This window comes from Hemibagrus wyckioides, linkage group LG21 (assembly GCF_019097595.1).
Source record: "Hemibagrus wyckioides isolate EC202008001 linkage group LG21, SWU_Hwy_1.0, whole genome shotgun sequence".
In the NCBI taxonomy this organism is placed as follows: Eukaryota; Metazoa; Chordata; class Actinopteri; order Siluriformes; family Bagridae; genus Hemibagrus; species Hemibagrus wyckioides.
Window position 1 is genome coordinate 12,896,247 of NC_080730.1, and position 25,022 is coordinate 12,921,268.

At 38.2% G+C, this 25,022-nt stretch overlaps 2 protein-coding genes across 4 annotated transcripts in view; one reads left to right on the forward strand and one right to left on the reverse strand.

Moving 5' to 3' along the window:
• The window catches only part of nfasca (neurofascin homolog (chicken) a), a 92,027-nt gene extending 82,639 nt beyond the window's left edge, over positions 1 to 9,388 (reverse strand). The window contains exon 1 of the mRNA XM_058374148.1: positions 9,258 to 9,388. The gene's annotated coding sequence lies outside the window, so the exon portion shown is untranslated. The remainder of the gene's footprint in view (positions 1 to 9,257) is intronic.
• A 126-nt stretch (positions 9,389 to 9,514) lies between these two features.
• The window catches only part of pik3c2b (phosphatidylinositol-4-phosphate 3-kinase, catalytic subunit type 2 beta), a 51,423-nt gene continuing 35,915 nt past the window's right edge, over positions 9,515 to 25,022 (forward strand). Inside the window, exons 1-6 of one of the 3 annotated variants that reach the window (XM_058374141.1) lie at positions 9,515 to 9,654; positions 15,810 to 16,665; positions 16,930 to 17,024; positions 17,641 to 17,801; positions 20,869 to 20,989; positions 22,955 to 23,066. In XM_058374141.1, coding sequence (XP_058230124.1) covers positions 15,910 to 16,665; positions 16,930 to 17,024; positions 17,641 to 17,801; positions 20,869 to 20,989; positions 22,955 to 23,066 — 1,245 coding nt within the window. In that variant the 5' untranslated portion in view covers positions 9,515 to 9,654; positions 15,810 to 15,909. Of the gene's footprint in view, positions 9,655 to 13,180; positions 13,335 to 15,809; positions 16,666 to 16,929; positions 17,025 to 17,640; positions 17,802 to 20,868; positions 20,990 to 22,954; positions 23,067 to 25,022 lie in introns of those variants that run through there. The other 2 variants (XM_058374144.1, XM_058374142.1) reach the window with 2 other exon arrangements.

Here is a 25,022-nt window from a genome sequence, read left to right on the forward strand (position 1 = left end):
ATTATAACCGCTCAACAGCCACAAACAATGCTGGAACACACGCTCGCTTCATGAATACCCCACTGTTCTATAGACATTGTTCTTTTTCAGCCTGAATCTACATCATCTCTTATGACTCAATAACACACTGGTACAGATCAGTATTATATGTAGCCAGGCACAAGGAGACATATATAATGCAGTTCTTATGTCTACACTGCACAGCTTTAGAATAAGTCACACAGGCATGTCACTGTTGCATTTGAAAGTGTATAAATTTGATGGCTATTGGTTCCAGTGTCCCAGTTTAATCTTGAGTACGGATTAAATACTATCTGTGTGGATTGTTTATGCATGCAGAAGAATACCCCAAGCCTAAGAACACCACAGTGTCCAGCCAGGAAAAAAAATGTGCCCCCTTAGTTAAGGAGTAAACTCATCAAATACACACCTCATTTGCCACTAGACACCTCAGCACTTGCAAAGTACATTGCTCTTCCATGAAAAACACAAGTGGCCCCACATGCTCTCCAATATTCAAAAGTGTATCTATGTGTATTTATGTACAATTTTCACCCAATTCAAGATATCTAGGGCCCTACCTACAGGCCTTCCATCTCCCATATCACAATGACCATAGTGTCACATTGTCCTAGACTATGTCTCAGTCCTGCCTTGATCCCAAAGTAACTTTATGGTCATTATGGTGGTCACTGAAAAGTCCTTCCCTCTGTTGCCCCCTCTTCATCTCTACTTGGCCTTCAAAACTGCTGAGCTCATCTTCACCCATATATTCAGAAATTATGAGATTCCAGAAGATATAGTAAGTATATGGTGAAGCTTCTTGAGAGCTTAATGGTTCAAGAGCAGTGAACAGCTAGAAGCTGAAACCCAAAGAATCAAGAAATTCACAGAAAGACCTCATAATGCCCTACCATATAATATATATAATTAGTTATAGAGTGTGGCTCTCCATGATGGATGTAAGAAACTCATACACCGCTATATTGGCCCCTTCACACTGTCATCTCGCACAAATCTACATTACAGAGCTCAAGCCAGTCATGCCCTATCTAAAAATATCCACCTTCCACACCCCTAACCCATCTGGACATTGAAGGACAATTGGCCTATCCTAGGATTCAATTGTGAAGGAGATAAAGAGAGGGCCAGCTACAATATACACAGCCTTATGTCTTTTGGTTACAACTATGTTTCTGGTTCTGGGTTTATGTCTCTGTCTCTTGCAAAAGTGACTGTTTGCATATTGCCTGACTTCTGCCTGTTTGCTGACTTTGCTTCTGCTCCTTGATTTGAATTTGTTTGCCATTGTTAACTTAAAGATTCGTAACCTGCAACTGTCACTGTCTCTGCCACCTGACAATGTAATGAACACAGTAAATCCTCCATATTACACACTTCCTAAAAGACTAATTGAAAATAACACCATACATTCTGTGACATACTTATTTGGGGAACTTAAAGTATTAACCATTTTAAGTGTCATTTATAAACCAAGAGCATATTAAAAAACAAAAAAAAATGGCACCACAAACGAGACTTGAATAGTATAATTCACACAATGTTTCTGGTGGTCATTGGATAAAGTGATTTTCTTGACATCATCTTAGTTTTATCTGACAGCTGAAGCCATGGTCCACATAGCCATGGCCCACATTTATGTGTTCTCATTGTTGAAAGATATCTGTCAGGAGAGGGGTACAAAAAAATTACCAAAATATTAGATGTACCATGGAACACTGGGAAAGGAATCATCAAGTGGAGAATGACATTGCCAAGAACATGACATCCCTCCACAATTGACAAACAGACAAATAGAACATTAAATGATCTACAGCAAGCGTGGGAAATTCATTTTCCTATAAGGGGAGAAACTGGGAGTGTTGTTTATGGTCAAACCAATAGACTGAACTTAATTTTGCTCAATCTAATTTTCTTTTATTAAAAACGAAATAAATGAATAGTTTACAATACAATTTTCAGTTGTTTTTCTTGTTCACTCAGAAAAATCTAGTCTGTCTTGGGCTTGAACAAGTGCCCTGAAGTCTGTTTGAATGACGTGGATATGCAAATGGAAAATGGAAAAATAAATGGAAAAATTCCAATTTTATCTGCTTTAAAAGTCAAGCACTTTACCTTGTAAGATTTAAACAACAATGTGTTGTAACACCTGCCACTTTTTCCCCATTTCAGTCCAGCATGTATTTACCTGTGTGAACACATGTACATGTGTTCATGTACACTTATTTACATTTGATTTCTAATTTCTGATTGACTTCACGTGGGCCAGACAGAGACAGCCAAAGGGCCAGATGTGGTCTGCCCAGGTCTGATCTACAGGAAAATCTGGCAAGTACTGGTCACTCCTGCAACAACCTCTCGTATTCTCCACATGTCTGGGCTATGGGGTAGGTTAATCACCACATGACAAATTATATTGTGTTCTAATGAGACAAGGGTAGAACTTCTTCTTCTTCTTAAATATACATTTAATTCAAAAATGTCTATGCTGCTTCTCCTCAGGGGGACTGGGGCTCTAGTCAAGATAGAGGGAATCATGAATAGCTGCAAATACTTTAGCTGAAGATGAAGGAAAATTTCACCTTCCTGTATGATATTAACCAAAAGCACAAATCTAGGTTAATAAATTAATAACTTTGAAATGGTCCAACCTGTGGAATTACTTCAAAAGGTGCACAGGGGATATTTCTTTATAGATCTGGAGTATTTTTTCAAGGAAAAAGTAGAATAACACTGCCAAATCAACACATGCTAAGTTGGTGCTTTATGAAAGTATTTGTTAAGGGTGTTTCACACTTTTCACACTCAACATTTCTATCTTGGTTGCTATATTACTTTTAAAGATATGGAAAAAGATATGACAAAAATTTATTTTGGTTTCATAATTTACATCGCAAATACCTGCAGCTTTAACAGAGTCTGGAGATATTAATATCCTCTGTAAAGAAATAATTAGATGAATTTCCTTTATTAACTGCCAAAAATCATAAACATGGCAGAGATAAAAGTAGGAATTTAGTCATTAACAAGCTTTTTGAAAAAGCTCAGCATGAATATTCATACTCAATAGCAAGATAATCCTAGATTAGATACAACATTACAGATTAATAGCATTTTCAGATTATTTTGTACATTCAAGCTTAAAAGTGTAATTATTGCTTTAACTGTCCTTTTCAGTGGTTTGGCCTTTCACATTTTCGAACATGACCATTTTTATGTTGATGATATTGATTATGATAATGCACAGTGTCAGAGATAACCTTTGTTGGATTTAAGAGAATAGTTCTTGCCTGGCTCATGTCTTTTAGACATGATCTTGAGAAATAATTCTCTATGAGTACAAAAGAAAAGCTTGGCTCCCCAAGGCCCGCTGCTCTTGCGTCAACTGGGTAACTTCATCATATTTAATTCTGACATGACTGAAGTATTCCTACACAGAACACCGACAGTTAGAATTAAGCTTTCTGATTACGTAGTACCTTTGGATGGCCTATTAGTTAGATCATATGCAGAAAGTTTGTGCATGACTTCATTCTTTATTGAAGTTCATGTAAATATTATAACATTAGACTTTTTTCCATCTGAGAAATATTGATAAGAAACATAATGTAAAGAAAAAAACAATTAAAAAACATATTATTGTTATTGTAATGACGTACTGTCTGGATGTTCCAGTGAAATACAGTTAGTACAGAATGATGTAAATTTGAATGTAGACCCAGAGGGTGAGGATTGCATACTTGCTGAGATTTAAATTAAAAACACACTTAGACAGTTTACAGTTATAGAAGGTACACTATATTGCCAAACTATTTGGGACACCCCTGCAAATCATTGAATTCAGGTGTTGTTTTTCAGGGGTTGGGCTTGGCCCCTTAGTTCCAGTGAAAGGAACTGTTAATGCATCAGCATTCTAAGACATTTTGGAAAATTTCATTCTCAACTTTGTGAGTCCTGACCTCAAACCGCTAGAACACCTTTGGGATGAATTAGAGCGGAAACTGCGAGTCAACATCAGTACTTGACCTCACAAATGCGCTTCTAAAGGAATGGTCAAAAATTCCCATAAACACACTCCAAAACCTTCCCAAAGCAAAAAAGAAAGCCTTCCCAGAGAAGTTGAAGCTTTTATAGCTGCAAAGGGCAGGACAATTCCATATTACATTTGCATGTGCATGTAAAGGCAGATGTCCCGGTTTTGGCATGGCTCGCAGTCTCGTCCTAAAGGTGTTCCTTTGGTTGAGGTCATGTTCCTCCACACCAAACTCACTCATCCATGTCTTTATGGACCTTACTTTGTGCACTGGTGTGCAATCATGTTGGTACAGGAAGGGGCCATCCCCAAACTGTTCCCACAAAATTGGGAGCATGAAATTTTCCAAAATGGCCTGGTATGCTAAAGTATTAAGAGTTCCTTTCACTGGAACTAAAGGGCCAAACCCAACCCCTGAAAAATGTTGTCTCCTGGAGTTTTTGTTGCTACTGTCCACTCTGGCTTGCTTATTAGGGATAAATTAAGATCGCAATTTTATATCTGGATTTCTACAAAGCAACGACCTCAGGGCCACCAGGTAGACAACTATGTACACATGGGTATTTAAACCTGTTTTTTTTTTTAGCATAGCACCCCAAAGTGGCCAGATTTTACTAAACTTGGTGTGTGCCACCCAGGTCTCATGGTGAGCATGAGCTTTGACTTATACCAATGAATAAAAACATTTAGAGATGACCACTTTTCCTTTAAGGCCCCTTCAAGGGCGAATTTGTGGGTACACTGCAGCCATATTGTTCAACCTTGGCAATTATCCCTTAACACATCCTAAACACAATGGTCTGAAAAGGTAATACACAAAACTTCACTATGCATTAACTTTAGTAGTAGAAGATGGCTAAATGTGGTTTCGACAAAATCAAAGATGGCTGATGTGGAGATTTCATAAGTTCCTTATGATCCTTAACTTTGATAAAGCATAAGAAATTTAGATTAAATATTTGCTTTGGTGCCAGAAAATGGGGAAGTGAATGTTTTTATAATGGTATAGCGCTCCCAAGTGGCCAAATTTCATGAAACCTGGTGCATAACCACAATTGCTAATACCAACGAAGGGTACCAAATGCCATCCCTCGAACAAAGCACTCCTTGGATATTACTCGCTAACTGTTTTGGTGTACCATGGAAATCCATTGGACAACAACGGCTATATCATTTGCCCTAGCAAAATTATTTGAATAAATTTTGGTCAGAACTCTCTGAAGATGATGTACACCAAATCTGGTGGTGATAGAATCACTGGTTTAGGACTAGCTCACAAAAGTAGGTTTTTCAAAAAAGTTTTTCAGAAAAACTACAGGTATAGCGGCCTGGGAACGTCATTCTGGTTGGACTATACAGTCCACATCGTTTGCCCCAGCAAAATTATTTGAATAAATTTTGGTCAGAACCCTCTATAGAAGATATTAAATTTGGTGGTGATAGGATCAACAGTCTAGGACTAGTTTGCAACAGTAGGCTTTTCAAAATATTAAAAATGGCAGAAAATCCAACAGGGCACACCTTAGTGCATTCAAATTGCCGCAGAAAAAAATCTCAACTCTAGGACAAATGGCTCAAAGTTATAAGCAAAAATGTACCTTGAATTTGGACTGTTGGTGGCACTACAGAAATTGATGGACTGACCTCAAATTTCATGCCTGGATTTTTTGGATTATTTTCTATCAATGTGCTCTCTGCTCCAGGGGCGCTGTATCATAGCTGACCCTGCACTCTGACCCCAACCTCCAAGGATGGGATATGCGAAGAAGAGAATTGCACTTTGCTGTAATGTATATGTGACAAATGAAGGCAAATTATTATTATTATTATAAATATCAGAAAAATCCACCAAGGGGTTATATGGGCTGCCCTAGTGAAAGTAGTGAAAAACTATAACAATTGTAACCTTCTGTGCTTGGCCCCTGATAAAATTAAACTGAACTGAATCTCTTTAAGGGACCAGAAAATGTGTTGAAATGTTCTTTCATGCCAATCTTCTAAAACATAAATACCCATTGTTCCTGGTTCATTTGTTGTATGATTGTGCCATATTTCTTTCTTTCCTCTGTGTATAGTAGGTCAAATATAGAATATTTTTAACTTTTAGTGGATTCCAGTTAGTGTCCAGATTCTACCATGTATTGATTCATTACATAAGCTGTCAAATCACTAAAGGTCAAACACTGCATCCTCTATCCTTGTACTTCTGTCAGAGTACATGTGGTACTGAGTTCAGACATTCTGCTACTAAATGGACCACAGAATAATCTTTCATGAACATTTGTATTTGTTTTAGTGAAAACAAACTCTCAACCATTAACTGCATAACTGTACATCTCAAAGTAAAATGGAGAGACCCAGGAGTGCTGGAATTTTAAGCACTATACATGTGGCATGCATTCTGATGTCAAAATAGTCAAATATCTTTTCTCTTGAAAGAGATTGTGTTTTGATTATAAGTACATGGCAGCACGACTAAATTCTTGAATCAGATGGTGTTGATTTATGTTTTATCACAGCAGCTGTGACAGTATTTACAACTATAACATAAATGATTTATATTAATGTGCTCATTAATGTCATATTAATGTGTTAATATGACATATTAATATTATATTAATATTATATTAATCTTTCCTGAAGTAACAACTCATACACAGGGACGTATGAGGCAGACACACCACATAATATAAGTCTAATAATAATTTAATTAAAAGCATGTTATTATTTAGCAAAGAAAAGTGTATAATCATTGTGGTGACATTTTCTGTAAAATGCTTAACCTTTTATAATTTCTAGTTATTTATTGATTTTTCTCTTGAATGTATTTCAGTTGGCAGCTCAGATACTTTATGTACTCTTCCACTCTATCTATAAAAAATATGTTTAAGTTCTCCATGAAAAAATACTGGCTGAATAGATAGATCACTTTATTAATCCTAGAGGGAAATTAAAAAAATTAATTGATGCATCTTGTCACACTGTGGGGAAAACTGATTGTACACCACTAATAGTGTGTGTTTGGGATACAGTAGAAAAGATGTGCTTCTGCTACATGATGGTGAAATTTCATAATGTTTTATTAAGAAATCAATGTATTAATTAACTTTATAATTCATTTTTAACAAATTTCTGCCTGTAGGCCCTGCAATCCCTAAGAACAATGAAGCGAGCAGTGAATCTGTAATCTGTAATAATGATTATGATGTTGTATACCCTTCATTTTACAGTGAATATCTAAAACAATATATTTTTAAATGACTCCTTCAATAAATTGTCTGTAATACCACCACACATCTACCATCATTAGAAACTCACTAGCTCGTTGGACACAAGCTTAAAAACCTCTATGCCAAAAGTAACAGAAGTAACAAAAGTAACCTGTATCTGTTATGGTCTCTGACCCTGGCATGTTTACTGATTACCCTTTGAATCTTGAAGTGCATTTTGCAGCATTTGTGCTTAAGTTCACTGATCATAATCTAATGAGCGGGCCAAACTTTAGCATCAGTCCTGGGAAATGTCATGCACAATGATGCTCTGGATTTAGGCTATTTTAAGGGGACAATGTTTTCCTACAATGAAAACATGGAGAAATTACCATGACAACAGTCTGTATAAGTTTTCTTAGCTAGTGATTTTACTGGAATGAGGAAAATCACCGCTATTCCCATCTCAGTATGTGGGCGGAGACAATAGCAATCAAACTCACTCACTTTGACGATTACCGGTCATTACCAAAACTCATGTTAATTATTGTGAAATGTTGCTCCAGTTGCTTAGCTCCAGCTGCTATGATACATTGATATTGATAATAGCCACAGAGTGAATAAGTGTTTGATAGGCTTACATTTGACAGACCAAAAATAAAAATAAAAAAATTAAGGGAAAAAATAAGGTATTACACAAACCCCAAAACAAAGGCTCTTAATCCAAACCAAACCACACACCCCTGATGTTTTTAACATGTTACCTAGTATATTATGATATACTAATAAGGTTGCCCATTTTTATAAAAAAAAAAAAAAAGCCTGTCACTTTCGAAAGTAAAATCCAAACTGAGTGTTTTATATAGTCACTTTTTAACCCAGCAGATGGAATTAAATATAGTAGCTTAGACAGAGTCCAACTGATGTACAAGATCTTTGACTCGCTATGATCAGTATTGCTGTATGAAGGCTACAAAGATTTAACAGTGACATCAAGACTGACAAGCTGAGGCTTCCCATCTTATTATTATTAGAAGCTTATTATTATTATGAGTAGAGTACAATGCTAATACACAGTTGTGCATGCATTTTATAAAATAAATGTTTAAAATAATAAATATAAACTCTACATTTTATATTTCAATTTTTTTGTAATTTGTAAAATTGTAACACAACTATACACTGCTTTTAAAAAAATCAATCATGAAATAAATCATAATTTATTATTATTGATAAAGGTTTTTTTTTTTTTTTAAGGTTTTACAATTCGAGTGTCTTGTATTAGTACTCGACAAGTTGGAATTTTTTCACATTTTGCAGTGTTTCCATTTAGACCTGAACTGTCCCCTAGTGGAGGCTAGCTCTCTTTCTGTCTTCTCATTTATTTAAGCTCCATTACAATACAGTGGAGTGCTTTAGCATTCCTAGCGTAGACGCTTATACACCACTAGAGGGAGGTGTATGTCCAGCACTAATTAACATTGCCAGTCCAGTTACAGGTGGCATCTTTTCACCATGGCCCTGCCCAGACACTGGACAGCTGAGATGCGCAACCGTTTACACCTGCTATCGAATCCGCTGACCAGTCACGATCACACTCTAACATGGTTGCCAGGTTTTATTTAAAAAAAAAGAGAAAGAAAGAAAAAGCTGTCACTTTCAAGTGTATAAAAAGTATGTGTGTTTCTTGATATCAGTAAGTCCCTAATTAAATTATGTCGGCTGAAATAATATTCAATATTCAAGCAGGATTTAAAAAATAAAAATCAGTAAATTAGTCACTCACAAACAGCTTGTGAACCACTAATGTAACACATTGTACACTGTACACATGGCTATAAAAAGAAAAGTATCAAATGAATAATAATGGTGCTCCTCTATTGTAGTTATTGTAGCTAATATTAAACATAAGCATTAAGCACTATAAAACATAAACATTAAGCACTAACGACATGACAAAAGAATACATCATTTTGAACAAGTAAAAACACTACCGAGGAAAAGCTCTGATCCGTGCTGTTTGTGCGTGTCTCATGTCCACTAGGGGCCGACTCTCCTCTGCGCCTCCAGCTCCATTCACTTCACCAATGAAAGCGCGCTGAAATGAGAATCTCGACGCTTGAAAGCCCCAAAACGAAAGCCCTCAGCAAGTCCGCCGCGAAATAGCCCGGTCTCGGTGTACAGTGCGGAATTTACCGTCGTCGCTTACGTCATATGAAGCAATTAACAGTGGAGAGTGCTATGTATTAGAACCCATGCGCGAGCCAGGGCCATTACTGACCGGAAACTGGCGCCTGCACCGGAGCTGATCATCCTCAGGACCGCGGATCAATTCATTTGGAAGCGGGGTTTGAAGAGCATGACCCAGGCTCCAGAAAGGCCATAGACAAGGTATGTGTGGTGTTTTCTGTTATATGTACAGACCAAATGTTTTAGACTCGCTGCTTGAAAACAGCAGTGTTTAGCGGTGCGGTGCGCAGTGACGATGTTATTTACGTTCGCGCTAAACGCGGCGTTTCGCCCATGGGGCTCGTGCACGAATGGTGAATCTCTCAATATCCACGCCAATACTGACCGTGATTTTGTGCAATAAAAACAAGCACCGGACAGCTTTGGTGTAAAATGTGTAATGTCGATCGAGGGTGAATTGAACACCGTTTTCAGTGCTCACTGACGTCGCTTCCAGATAGCAATTTTCACCATTCGGATAAAATGTAAATATCTCTCGTGTCAAATGGCAAGTTTTCACTGAGTTCAATACGAAACCGGTTCATGCAACGATTTTTTTTAAATGCTACAGTTTCTTTACAGATACAGTATTTGCATAGATCTGTTTGTGTGGCATGGGATGGTTTCTAGGTCCACGAGCAATGTAAACAAAGTTTGAAATGGGAAGCAGCTGAAATAGCAGGTTATGAGAATGATTTACAATTTCTCCCAAGTGTACTGCATGATTATAGTCTCCATCAGTGCACAGGAAACCTGTTTCATTTATTTTGCCTGAAATCTGGTCTGTGTGGAAAGTGAGAGAGGGGGAAGGGAAAGCCAATATCTCAGAGAGCATCAGTCTTATGTTAGGTCGATAACAGATTCACACTCTCAGTCTTTCTCTACTTTACGAGTGTCTATATTTTTTTTCACGAGATGTGACATGTACTGTCTGTTGTACTGAAACTCGCTAAACAGGTTATAGAAACGCTGACACATGACAGAAAATACTCTCCAGCTCACTACACATGACAGAACTTACTCTCCAGTTTACAACACATGACAGAAAGTGCCCCAACTCACCACACCTGACACAGAGCATAGTTATAAACAGTAGAATTATAACTATACAAGGCACAAAACACACTCCAGCTAATCACACATGGCACAAAACACTTGATTTACAATCACAATCACAGATCTGGTGTCATTCTCAGCATTCACTATCTTCATTTAATGCTATAGCTGATTGTGGTCTGGGTATTAGGTAGTTTCCACAGCTGTTAGGTGGCTTTTTTCTTTTGTATTTAAAACATGAATGGCATCTTGTTCTGGGTTACCCGACACTCTTTTTCCTTACATTTTACTAATTCAGTGAATGCAGTTGAAACCTACAGTTCAAATGTTTTACACCAAGGGAAATATTTCAGGTGATAGTATCAACAAAGCTATTTTTTTAATGCTTGTGTCAGTTCTATGTTGTGTTCTCTTAATGCCCTATATTCGTGTTGTTGACATGTGACACAACAATAAAGCGTGTAACTTGGAAGCCGAGCAGATTTAAGCTCAACTTGCTATTATTTCTCATATTAGTGTTTTATCAAACACTTTATATTTTTTGTATTCTCCCTGAAGTGCAATATTTGGATGTACCACTTTAGTTTCTGTGACTTTTGTGCTTATTTTGCCTAGACGGAGTGTCTTCCATAATTTCCTTTTACTGACAAGCTAATGGAAGTTCAAGATGGCATGCATATCACTATATGCTTGCCTATTAGCTTGCAACATTGGGTGTCTTTTCCCTCTCGGGTTGTGATGGAAGCTGAGTGTAAGAGGGCGCTGGTTTATTTGTTGGTGAGAGGGTGTCATTGGGGGGAGGGGGTTGGTGTGTGGGGGTGCATGGCCAGAGATGACAGCGGCCTCTTTGTCTCTCATTTCTTGGAGGCGTGTGAACGTGTCTGTGCCTGCCCTGGCTCACGTGTTGTCCCCCTCTCTGTGTCCTTTGTTCGGTCAATCTGGGAGCCGCCCCTAATTGAATGGGATTATATCTCGGCGGGGGATTGATTCCAGGGTCCCAGGGCTGGAACAATGCAGACTCCGCCCTTGTTCCCACCCCTCCTCTTGCTCTTGCTTCCCTGCGGCCAAAAGGCCTTGGTGCTCAGAATGGGGAGCTGATGGGAGAATCACACTCCTGGGAAAAGAAGGCCAGCCACATAGATGCTGTTTGGAAGTTGATGCTGCATGCACATAGCGCTGAGGATCCATCTGTTAATGTCTGGGCTGTCTGTTTACAAACATGTCTGGGTTGTGAATCTCCTTTCAGTATTTTGAGCACAATAATCTTCGTAATCTGATCTGCCTGTCATCTCTCTCTGGTAGTTTAATCTCTTACCTGTGACTGAGATTATCCCCCTGTTCCTGGTTGAACCAGGTCTGGCTTCCATACACTGTGGAGGCCCTGTGTCTGTGCATCATTGCATGCTCGCATGTGTTCAGCTGTGGACAAATGGGAAAAACAGGTGCTAAATAGATTGGTTGGCAAAAAAACTGAGAGCTAATCTCAGAGGAGTCAGTGGTGCCCTCTGTTCGTAGACCTGGCAGTTCTTTAACACTTTATTCAGACCCCTCTTAAAGTGGCGTTAACCCTAAAAGCACTTGTGCTCATAAATTTTGGGGGTGCACATAAAAGAGGCCAAAGTATGGAGCTCTTGCGGAACATGTGTCACATGTCTATTTCATTTTCTTTTTCTCCACTCCTCTCATGCAATCTGTCCCTGTTGTTTGGAGGTCTGTTGGTAGAAGTGTGTGAGAATTTCCTGTGCATTGTTAGGAGCAGAGGGAAAAACCCACTGCCAGTCTTGTTGTCAGTGCAGGTCAAGGCTGGGGTCAACGGGCAGAGGAATTCCCATATATATGTACATAATAAATTACAATAAATTACTCTCATACTATTACTAATACTATTTGTGTAGAGCTGCACTAGAAGCTGGAGGCTGAGAGATTAAATATGGTATTTAAAAAAGGCCTTTGTATTACAAGTATTTTTTGCTAATCCGATTTACCAAGTCACACCTCAAAATAAAAATAAAAAATTAATTAACCTGCATATGGTCCACAACCTGATTTAATTAATTTAATTAAAATATTTTCTGAGTTGGTGTAGGTGAACTACAGAACAGGCCAGGGGGAATCCAGGACAAAGAACCAGTAGGAACCTGTATGCAAATTAATAGAAAAAAATCTGGAAAATCTGAAGGTTTGCATGATGGCTGTTACAGGAGTTGTTAGGACATGCTGAATAACGCAGAGTTAGCGAATTCGATTTTGTTAAATTCTGTTTGGTCTATATAAGGTCTTGTAGGTCTTTTATTTGAATATTGAAATTTGTTCTTCAGGACTAGTTTGAATCTTTGGCTTCACAGCAGGTGATTTTTTTAGAAGAATAGATTCTCCCTGTTCTTCCAGAATTCATATTTCAGTTTGTCAGTAAAACATCATCTCTGAAGACAGACTGCCCCAGGCACTGTAAATAGGAAAAAAAATTGTACTACTGACCTTCAGTCACAAAAGGCTGGTTTGTAGAGCTGCATCGAAGCATATTTGTGTATTTACGTCACAGTGCAGAGAATGGGATTATGGGTAGCCATTGTGTGTGGAGGAACGTTGATGGGCTAAAGCGCAGTTTTTGTACTGCACGTTTTGTATATCTACGATGATGTGTCTACCAGCTTTCAGCTGATTACTGGTTGGTTGAAGCGGGGAGGTTTGCCTAATGGCGTAGCTGGAAACATTACAACAAGATGCTCCTGAGTAATATTCTCAGTATCATTTGGTCTGCATAAAGCAGCTAATGATGCAGTGAGGTAAGAGTAATATAACTATAAATATTGCAATAAATATAGAGACTCTAATATGTGTAATTTTTTAACACAGTGATTTATGTACGAAGATTTAACACAATCTTTATGTACTATATATCTATACATTACTACTTATAATAAAATAAAATGTAGTTTATATTGAATTTAATACTAAATTTAATTACTCTGAAAGTAGCTTCCCCGTTATCTCAAAACAGGAGAGAATACAGGGTTAAAAAAACCAACTTCTCCTTAATGTAGTGTTTTTCAAAAGCTAGCCAATGTTATTCACTAGCATACATGGTGTTAATATTATTTTGCGATACAATATTGTGTAGATAAAAACACAAGTAAAAAGTGTATGTTGTACAGTATGTTTTAAGAAAGACAATACTTTTTTTTCCACTTGCAGTGAAAGCACTCAAACATGGCACTCTAAGTTGTTTTATAAATTTCATTTGTTCGCTAGTCCAGCTTGTTTTCTTTCTCCATGCCAGAAACATGTACAAACTAATAATATACAAGAATAGGCAGTTCCTTGTATTACATTTCTCCCCTGTTGGGGGAAAAAAACATCACTTGTATAACTGTTGGATTTTGAACACAATGGCTACAAAATTTCCAAAGGAAAGTTTTTCTTGATGGCAAAAGCTTGAAAACCATATCCAGAAACACAGCCATAACCAACAACCAAAAAGGCACTGGAAAAAAATCATGATGCCATGAGATTTTACCTGGCTCAACATACAATACCCAACAAAACAGTCTAAAATGAGGATTTTAAGCTGCTTTTAAAAGGGGGAAATTTTATGAGCGAATATTTTCTTATAAAAATCAACTCAGCTTATGCAGTCAGTCGTTAAACAGATTTAAACAGTCACATCTTTCCATTTATTGCATTTTTAAATACTTAAGACATGAGTAAAGTTGATGCATCTTTTCTTTAACAGAATTGTATTTGGTTCATAAATAATTGTATACTTTGATTAAATTTGTCTGAAAATGTACCATGGACGTAAAATGTAAGGTGTGTCTGTTATTCCTTTTCATCAATCAGCTGTTTTTTCATTCATAGGGAAACTTTTTTGGTTGCTCTGTTCGTTAACTTGCACAATAGTCTTAGAAATAAACATAGGAGATATTCAGTATAGGATTGTGGATCATGATTCAGCCTGACTTGTTTTATATGTTTGTGTGTGTGAGAAACATAAGATTTTATTTAGTTTTACATGATGCTTGATGGAAACATTCGAATTCACATGTGCGAGCAAACACTTGTCGTATACATCATGTTGGTGATGGTATGCTAGGTTGGAAAGCTCGACCCTCTCAAACCAGCTAGCTGTTTTAGCCAGGCCATGTGTTTCGAGAACCTGGGTTTGTAGAGAACACTGTATAATGTGAGTTTAATTGTTTGAAGTTGGTGTTTTTTTACAAACCTCTACCAAAATATACCCCAACTGTCTCTGAACTCCGAAACATAGCCATTTAACTCCCCTTGGAATGCTAATTCTAATTATAGCTATACAGTGATGTTTGGGTCGTATGTGATAATGGCACAAAGCAAAGATCTCTAACATTATAGGGAGTGAAACATTTTAACATATGTTATCAATAAATACCACAGCTTTGGACCACATCTGTAATCACAGGGTTACCCGGAATCCCAGAATCTCCATGTAAAGCTTGTGCGCTTGCCGTCTAATTTGGCTAAAGCAAGTGATGAATGAAGTCACCATTATTTTAATATATTACATATAGTCTGGTGTTTCCAAATCTCTTGTTCATGTATATTCATAGATCCTGTATATGTAAGGTTAAAAATACAGAGATGATCTTAAGCCAGTTTAGTAATTTGGCCATTATTAACGTCTAGAACAATTTAGTATTCAACATAGATTGTGTAGAACACTTACTTTTATTGATTTTGGGTCTATGAATAATAAATCCTATGAACAAGTCATCCATTTCATTCATCCAAGTTGCATTCTTACACACTATAAGGAACCCAGTGACCTCCTAGACGCTGACTGTTGTGCTGTTCTGCTGGGGCAGGGATGAAGACTCCCTGCTTTGCTGCCTGCAGAGTGCTGATGGCCATGTTCAGCTTACGAGAGGCAAGAGACAGCAGGCGCACTTTTGCTGAGCAAGCAAAGATAATTGGAGCCAGATGACAGTCCTTCTAAAACAAAACCCATCTGGGGTTCTCTTAATAAAAATGCAGCGGCTGTAATTGAAAGCAATGCTGCTGTCATCCAAATGGAGCATACATTTAGTATATATATTATAATTACTCATGTTTGCAGTTTGTTGGTCATACAGCTTTTAGCCTTTTTGTATAGTGAGGTATACATGTTTTATTGGGGAGCACTTCCTGTTATAGACAAGGTATGTAAAGCCAAGCTCAATTGTGTTATAGGCAAAGGAATGTGAATAAGCAACTGGTAATATGCTTTTTGCTCTCCTATCTTTCAACAGGGCCCAAATGATTCTGCTGTGGATTTCGTAGAGACCTTTTATCCTTCCAAATCCCCATTTTTTTTCTTCCCAGCATAGTGGCATCATTCCCTACTGGATTATGTCTGCAGCACAGACACAGAATGACAATGAGCAGCGCTGGAGCTGCCTGGAGTCTCTGGGTCTCAGTCCCAGAGAGCTGGTTCTGGCTGAGGCTTTGCAAATGGAGTATGATGCGCTTTCACGCCTTAAACAGGACAAAGATCCTGCTGGGAGGGGAGAGTCAGAGAGTAGCAAGACCATGCCATCCAGGAATACACAATCTAGACGTATCCCCAGCCCACCTGGGACAAACTTGTGCCAAGGGCTTTCAGGGTCTGATCCAATACTCAACCTCATACAGCCTGGAGTTTCCAGCCCATCAAGGTCAAACATGGATCCTCATAGCTACAGTAAGGAACCCCTCTATATCCTGGAAAATCCTGGGAAGAATGATTATGAAAGGATGACCGAAGGGCTTTCGAAGGGATTGCCACCTCCGGATGAACCTCCTCCAGCAATTCCACCAAGGAATCCAATACCTCAACAAGACTCGTTCCACCTCTGCAGGGGTTCAGCTCCCAGAGACGTGAACCTGTTCAGCCCAGAGGTGGACCAACCCAAGCTTCCCTCTGGAGAAACCCTGAACTATGACAACCTGAATGACTCCCTTATGAGGCTCAGTGGTCGGCAGTCACCTAGGCAACAAAAAGTGAATGGCGACCAATCTGGGAAGCCTGTTGCTCGCAGCAAGACGCTACCCCCTCAGGTTCCACCTCGCACCTACTTGCCTGGACAAAAGGGCATCCGGAACAACCGCAGGGTGTCAGCTGATCCAGTATGTACAAAAAAGAGTAATGTTTCTGCCAGTAATGAGGGGTTTGATATCTGATGAGCATTCATGTTCAGAAATGTACTGTGTGCACTATTCTGATGGTTAAGACGGAGTTAATTGTTAATAATTTCATCCTAATAATAATAAACACTAGACATGTATCACATTAGACTAATTTGCAAAAGAGTTTGATGTAACATATGTATGTATTTTATTGTAAACAGTGGTGTAAGATTTGGGACTGAGTTTTACCATCCTGTCATGCAGGTGTCTCTTCGATCCAGGCACAATGGCTATGAGCTCTTCCAGGTTTCTGAGGAGCGTGATGAGGAGGTGGCTGCCTTCTGTCATATGCTTGATGTGTGAGTTCTCCTCTCTTTTTTTTCTAGAATAATTTATTCTGAAAAACCTATACAATAGAATGGAAGCCTTTAATAGGGATATAAAACACAATTAAAACATCTTAAATGCAACAAACACCTGTTGACTCAAATAAGCTGTTCATAGCAAAATAAAAGCAAAACTGAAAAGAACAAAACCAGTACATTTTAAGATGAACTTGAAGGCAGTGAAATCAAGACTGTGATTACTTTTTTTTCCTTTGCTTGACAACAAGCCTGACTACTGTTTCATGAAACTGCCATTGACGCAGTTCAAATGCAGATCAAGTTGTATTACACATTTAAAAAGGAGACTGAAGGCTAAACTGAAACTAGATGGACCGCATATGCAGATAAAAAAAAAGTATTGTGAGATGTACTGTATAGATTAACATAAATGGAAGCAACGTAAATATTAAGGTAAGGAGTCAGTTATTGAAAAAGCTTAATTTAGAATCTTCGACTTTAATTTGTGGATTCAGAAGGTCCCAACTTTTAGACCGGCACTCTAAAAAAGGATCTTCTGATACAGCACAGTGGGCATCTTCCATTAATGCTAATGTTAGCGTTGTCCTGAGTGCTGTGTTGGTGTGTGCAGGTTGCGCTCTGCTTACCCATGCACAGACCGCTCCAAGAATGCAGGCTTTGTGTGGAGCCCATGTGTGGCGCAGGAGGAGTTGCAGCAGGGACTCGGGGTCAGCATAAAGGTCACTGTCATTGGTGAGCACATCCGAGAGCCACTCATCTTCACCTGTGATGGTAAGCCAGAGTGTACTAACTCTCAGCATGTGCAAAATAATGTGGAAACTGACTGAGTAACGTTTGGCAGTTATCCGATTAGTGCATTTACATACAGTTAAAATGTATTCAGTCAGTCAATAATTAAATGCGTTTGTACAGAAATGTGTTAGGCTGTAGTTTTGCTATAGTTACTAAAGCTATCGGTGTAATCGTATTTTCCAATAGATATTATGTATGGATAATGACAGACTTTAATATAATAAATGCCTGGGTGGTCTGATGTGGCCTGATTTGGAGGGTCTGAAGTGGAGAGCCATTAAAACCCCTTCGTTTATTAACCCCCCATTTCCCCAACAATTATTTTTCCTGTAACCACAGCTCTAATTCCAGCAATCACAGGTTTAAATTAATGTTCTGGTTCCATTACATTATCATTTCTATAGCAGCAGCTTACACGGCAACTCATATAGTGGATGCTCCAAATAAGCAAATGTTATGTATTAATTAATTAATATTTTTTGCTTTTTTTAACATTTTTATAAGGAGTCTAAATTGTCAGCATTTTTGTAATAGTTCAAGTTAATGCTGTTCCTTTGAAGTTTTCACAAAGTGAGTAGTCTTCAGGATCTAACTTTCATAAATAAAACACTTCAGTACATGCTGTTATTGGAAAGTAATCAGTGTTTGAATTGGGTGGATCCTGGAGTGCCCTGGGATCAGTTGCGTAATAGATGATAAGCTTGTAAGATTTATTAAGTCATGAATTTCTTGGTTGGTTGGAATTACTTGTCATAAATAATAATAATGTCCTAATGAAGCAGCTTTTAAAGTAAATAGTATTGCAGATACTACTGTCTTCTTCTTATTATTATTATTATTTAATAATAATAATAATAATAATAATAATAATTATTATTATTTATTTATTTATTTATTTATTTAAGTTCCAGAGCAGCCTTTTCTCTATCTGCTTAAGTTCATACTCATGCAAAAAGATTACCAATTTGTGTTCTGAATAACCTACTGGCCCTAAATTAAATTATGGTTTTAATTTGACTTGTATTGTAATATACTGTTTACTTAAACACTTGAATAATGTGATAAATGTCCTTATGAGACAGTTAGTGTGTTCATTCAAGCAGGTCTGAAAAATTGGGTCAGGTGCAAGCCTGGGGAACTCATACACAGCCTGTGATGCTGTTCACTACCCCTTACTTGATAATTAACCTGGCTGTGTTAGATCCCCCAATCTGCAGCTCAGGAGACAACTGTCATGTCAATTTAATAAGCCTTAGGTTCATGAATTATAATAACATACCAAACCAGGTCTTTGTTTTGATATACATAGCTTAAAGAGCTATGCACCATTTTTTCCCCCTATGCAGCAGGAACATTTTGACAGTACTAAACCAAATCTCAGCTGATAGACTGCAAGGGCTTTCACTTCTGAATCCTCTTAATGGATTTACAGTAAATGGAAAGTGTGCCAGCCATCTGCTTTGTGTTTTCAGTTAAAATAGCCAGCTTTTTATTCAACCAGCTAAGACAAGCACACGTACATACAAATATGTATAAAACAGACAGAGGAGGCATAGGACAGGATTAGAGAAGGCCTGTGAGAGGAAGCAAGGAGAATGGATAGTAAACAAAAAAGTCTCTTTTTTTTTTAATTGTATGCTTTCCATCTCACCATATGACATGCCTTTGTTATGGTGACCCATGGTTTTGCAGCGCGTACGGGTTCTTATGCATTTGTGCATCTGGATGTGTTTTCTAGTGTTGCGGGTCACATGCAATTTCTAACTGATTCTATGGTAATTATAAAACCTGCTTGAAACTGGAAACGATGTGTGTTGGACCATTAAAACCCATAATTGTTGACTTGAGATGTTATTTGAAAATCTCATTCAAACAAGGGCATATTTACAGAATAATAATCAGAGCAGCAAACCTTAAGCATGTTATTCTTTAGCTGTTAATGTGATTACAGCATATTTTGGAAGAGACACGTGTCTCTGTGCACTTGATGGTACATCCTCCACCCCCTTCCTGCCAGTGGACTGTGTATTTGCTCAGTACACTTCATGAGTCATGCCTCTGTTTACAAGTGGAGGGTGGCCTTGCCTGAGTAAGCAGGAGCAAACTAAGCAACCTATACATTCTCTTTTAGTTCGCTTATCGGAGCCTGTATAGCCATGTAATAAGTTCGACCTTGGAGTTCCATGAGGAAGTTACCAGATGTAATAAATTGCTGGCCTTTGCTTGATTGTGTAAGAATCAATGTTCGGAAAAAGGCTCTTGTAGTTGTTGTATTATTGAAAGAAAATTATAGGATATGAGAGAGGAGAAAATATAGATTTAAAAAAGATAGAAGCCTTTTTTTCTATGAACCTGTTTTTATTTATAGTGGGAGAAAATGCTCAACTTTTTCAGCCCAGAGTTTTTCCCTGTGAGATATTCACTGGCTTACTCCAGATTGCTGGCTAGCAGTTCTGTATAAGTGGAGCAGATGGTTAACTGTGTGTGGACAGGAAGGGCTGTGTATGCGTCACCATTGGCAACTTCTATCGATTAATCTGAGTCTGTATTACAGACTGGCATAATACACTCACCTTTCACTTTAATAGAAACACCTGTACACCTGCTCATTTATGCATTAATCTGATCGATCAATCACGTGGCAGCAGCACAATGCAGAAAATCATAATCATAATTAAAATCATGCAGAGGATGATTTGTTTTTTTGCATTATTCTGTCTAAACTCTAGAGACTGTTGCGTGTGAAAGTCAAAATCCTGCGAAAGTTAAGCAAATTTTTATTTAACATTTTCTAATGTTTGTTGTGAACATAAACTGAAGCTTTTGTCTTGTACCTGCATGATTTATTCATTGTGCTGCCACACGACTGCATAAGTTCCTATTAAAGTGACATAATTTTTTTTTTCCTCTCTGTTGCTATGATATTGTACAGTGTTAGACATTAGTGAAGCCTTTCCAGGTACTGGCAAGACAGCATCAATGTAATCTGAAATAATATACAACTGTCATACAACCTCTGTTGAAAAATCCTCTGCTGGTTCCTCAGGTTCATCCACCATTGACCTGCTAATATACCAGACCTTGTGCTATGCCCATGACGACCTGGACCTAGTCGATGTGGACGACTACCTGATGAAAGTGTGCGGCCAAGCCGAGTATCTCAACAAGTAAGAGCTATTGCTTGCATTTGCAAAACCATCTACTGCTTCTCCTATTCTTAGAAATAACAAGTGAAAGCAGGTGTTATGGCTGCACAGTATATTTATGGTTATTACTTAGTGGAACTATTGGCTTTGGAATACTGCAGAACATGAAATATAAATGGAAACTTATTGTTTTGACTGATCTCAGATGTTCCAGGTATGTTCTTTGATAATGCATTGTACTGTTGTGGTAAAAGCAAAAGTAGGAAACAAAGAACCATGACTGAAAGTCCACCTCCACAAGTAAAAATGAAACTCAACCTCCAGATAAATTCCTGCCTCTTATTTTCGTTCCTTGAGCTGGAGGTTCTACACTTACCACCTATATGTCACCTTTCTATTATTCACTCCTACCTAAGATTTGAGTGGGCTCCTGGGTGCAAAGTTGCAGCTGCCCAGAGCTCCAGCCTGAGAGTCCTTCCCCTTCCACTTACAGTTTCACATTCACTCTCTATACCAGAGGTGTTCAACTAAAATTTAGATCCAGTTTTTATAAAATTCCTTCAATACAAAGGTTAGCAACAACCGCCTTTTAATTTTTAAAATTAATTTACGGTGATAAATAAGACGATTCAAAGTGGTTTTGGTTCACTTCACATTACCACTTTTGGCTAATACCAGAGACATGGACTTAGATTTGGAGTTTGATGCGGGAGAATCAATGCGTACTTTTCTCTCCCTTTTGTTTTTCTTGTCAACTTTTTTGAAGAAGCCACAGTATCGGTATGCTAATGCACGTGTGGCAAGATGGCACCTCTAGCACATGCTGAATAATAAAATTGGACAAGAAGCCAGCTAAGGCTTTGGCACCAGGCCATACAGAGGCCTCCTGTTATGCCTTTCCATTGCCATCATGGCATCCAAGCCACTCTCTTTTCCCCACTTCCCTGTGACTATAATGCCCACCTCACACTGGGCCCAGAGGCCTGGGCATCCAGCCCAGATCTCACTCAATGTTATAAAAAGAAAAGGAAACACAAAAAAGTATGTGTATTGGGTCAGTCATGAAAAGTAATGCCCAGACAATGTAACAAGTGGCGTGTTATATAGGCAGTTTCTTTCCTTGACAGTGTTTGCTGCCAGCACTGTGGCCGGAAGAAGGGGCTATTCCAAAAGAAAAGCGCCTGCTTGGTGGTTTGTGGTACAAATAGTCTTGTCTTTCAACGAAGGGCCCCTCAGAAAAAAAAGCTGTGGCTGCAGAAAACCAAAGTGGGTTTCCCCGAAATTGTGGGAACCTTTAACAATACTTAATGTGTTCTTATTTGCTCTGATAGGCTGCTGAGCAGACCAGTGTGGTCTGTGTAAGAGCAGAGCACAGACTGAACTGTATTACACAGCTAAACAATAACATAAATCAACCGGTCATCTCGCTTAGAGTACAATAGCACGTGCGATGTGTGATTGTAAGAGTTGGGTGTTTTTGCTAAGGGTGCAGCTGGCAGGAAACATGTCTCCTCTTGATAACCTTGAGCTTGTGCAAAGTGGGAGGGACTTCCTGTATGTAGCACTTTTATTATTCCACAAGTGTTGATGCCAGAATCAACAGTAACCTGTTTTATTGAGGTTAAACAATAAATTGTGGTGTTATCAATACTGGAATGAAGAAAAATTTCAGCTGTTAAATGTAAAATGTTCAGTGGCTGCGGATATGGGGAAATAGATTGTGGTTTTCAAAACAACACTGATAAAATCATACTTCAACTTCACTCATTTGAATGGCAAATGAAGTTCATGCCAAAGCCAAACATAAGTTTCAGTGAATGTTTATATTAGAATGTCTATGTCTATATCAGGAAGTCAATATGATACAAATAGAGTTATAGTGTGTTTCAGTTTATGAAAATGTTTCATATGTTTTTTTTTAAGGTGTCACAAAAGACACGCAAAGATTCAAACAGATTTCTTGGTTCTCTTTTTTTTCCCTCTCAGCTCTCAGACTTTGGCTGGACTTGAATATATCCAGCAGTGTCTGAAGTTTGACTGGGATGTTCAGCTTTTCCTCACCAAAAGAAGCTCAGTTAACATGGAGTTAGCCCGCACTGTGAGTACCACAACACAGCACATTTTCTTCAGACCTGGTTAACAATATAAACCATAGAGGCAGGGGTGGAGGTGGGGGGTGAGAGGTCTCTGTCATGGGACATGCAGGCCAGCCATCAATTTAGCTAGATGAACAGACCTGTTGAATCCTGGAAGAATTCAATCAATTCTGTAGTAATTACAAAAAAAAAAGAAACACAAATATTCTAAAAGAACAGACATTGTGACAGATAAAGATAATAACAGGCTGCTTTTGAGAATTCGGAAAGTCTGCTCTCATGATGTCATTTTTAACCTTTTTGTGTTACGACAGGGGAAAACAACATGCCTTTATGTTCTTTTGTTAGCAACAATCTAGCCAGCTCAATGTGATGAGCGATGTATATTTATCTCAACACAGCTAACTATTTAGTGAGTGTCAAATATTTAACAAGCTGATGTCTATACTGCTGATCTAAAGCAAATACTTGCAAATATGTGTCCTTCCCCGCTTATGGGGTGACATCACATCTACATGGCTGAACCTCTATTTTATTTTAAATTAAAAGTAAAAAAAGTGAAAGTACTGGGTTTACTATTAATACACACATCACTTGGATAAATCTGTAACATTGACCATACTGTTGCACTGTTTTGGTAAGGTAACCATCAGTAGAAATTTCTGTTTCTATTTCTTTTGTAACTCTTGTTTATTATTCTGTTTTATTCTGTTTTGGTTCTACTTTTATGACACAGACAGTCGAAAAGCATTTCACTACATGCTGTACTGTGTATGGTTGTGTATGGTTGTGTATGTAACAAATAACACTTTAATTTGAAATGTTACGGTTTTGATTACCGTTAGCCAGCTAGCTTGTTGCTATATGCTACTCAGTATTGTCCTCTGGCTAGCTTGTTGCTAACTCTACTCACTGTTGTCCCCAGGCTAGCTTGTTGCTAATGCTTTCTTGTTTGCTCTGGTTGCTGGGCTGCAATTTCGGCTCAGATGTACAAATGTTTGACGTTCACGTTTACGTTTTACGTGCTCTGACAGCACAATGAAACACATGCTTTTGTGGAGGCATCCTTGTTTGTTTGTTTTTCCCCACTTCGCATGTGAAATGTGTCATGGTGGGAGGTGACGTTATCACAGTTTGCAAATTATCACTTACTATCCAATTCAAACACAGCGTTACTCATTCACCTTCTGTTGCCTTCATATTGCATTACAAGCCATAACATGATGATAAATTCAAACCCAGGAAATTAGTAAGGTGTATGTCAGATAGGTTAGTAATATTGCTTTACTATGCTTTGCTATGCTAAGACAATAATGATATTATACAAATATGGAGTGTTTGCTCTCTGAATTTATCAGCTTTATAATGACACTGAAAGGTTAAAATACAAGTATAAAAATTCTAAATGCACCAGAATACAGAAAAAGAATACAGTAAAAACTACACTCTATCACTTCTTTACTTACCATGCTGTGTTTTTATTGTAAAATAAACATAGACCCTTATGAAACATACACAGACAGCCTAAAGCCTTGACATGTTTTTTTGTGATTAAATATAGGTAGGCAGCTACCTTGTACTGGACAAATGGACATATATACACAGATCAGCCATAACATTATGAGCACTGAGAGGTGAAGTGAATAACACTGATTATCTCCTCATCATGGCACCTGTTAGTGGGTGGGATATATTAGGCAGCATTGTTATGTTTTGTCCTCAAAGTTGATGTGTTAGAAGCAGGAAAAATGGGCAAGCATAAAGATTTGAGCGAGTTTGACAAAGGTCAAATTGTGATGGCTAGACCACTGGATCAGAGTATCTCTAAAACTGCAGCTCTTGTGGGTTGTTCCCGCTCTGCAGTGGTCAGTATCTATCAAAAGTGGTCCAGGGAAGAAACAGTGGTGAACCGGCAACAGGGTCATGGGCGGCCAAGGCTCATTGATGCACATGGGGAG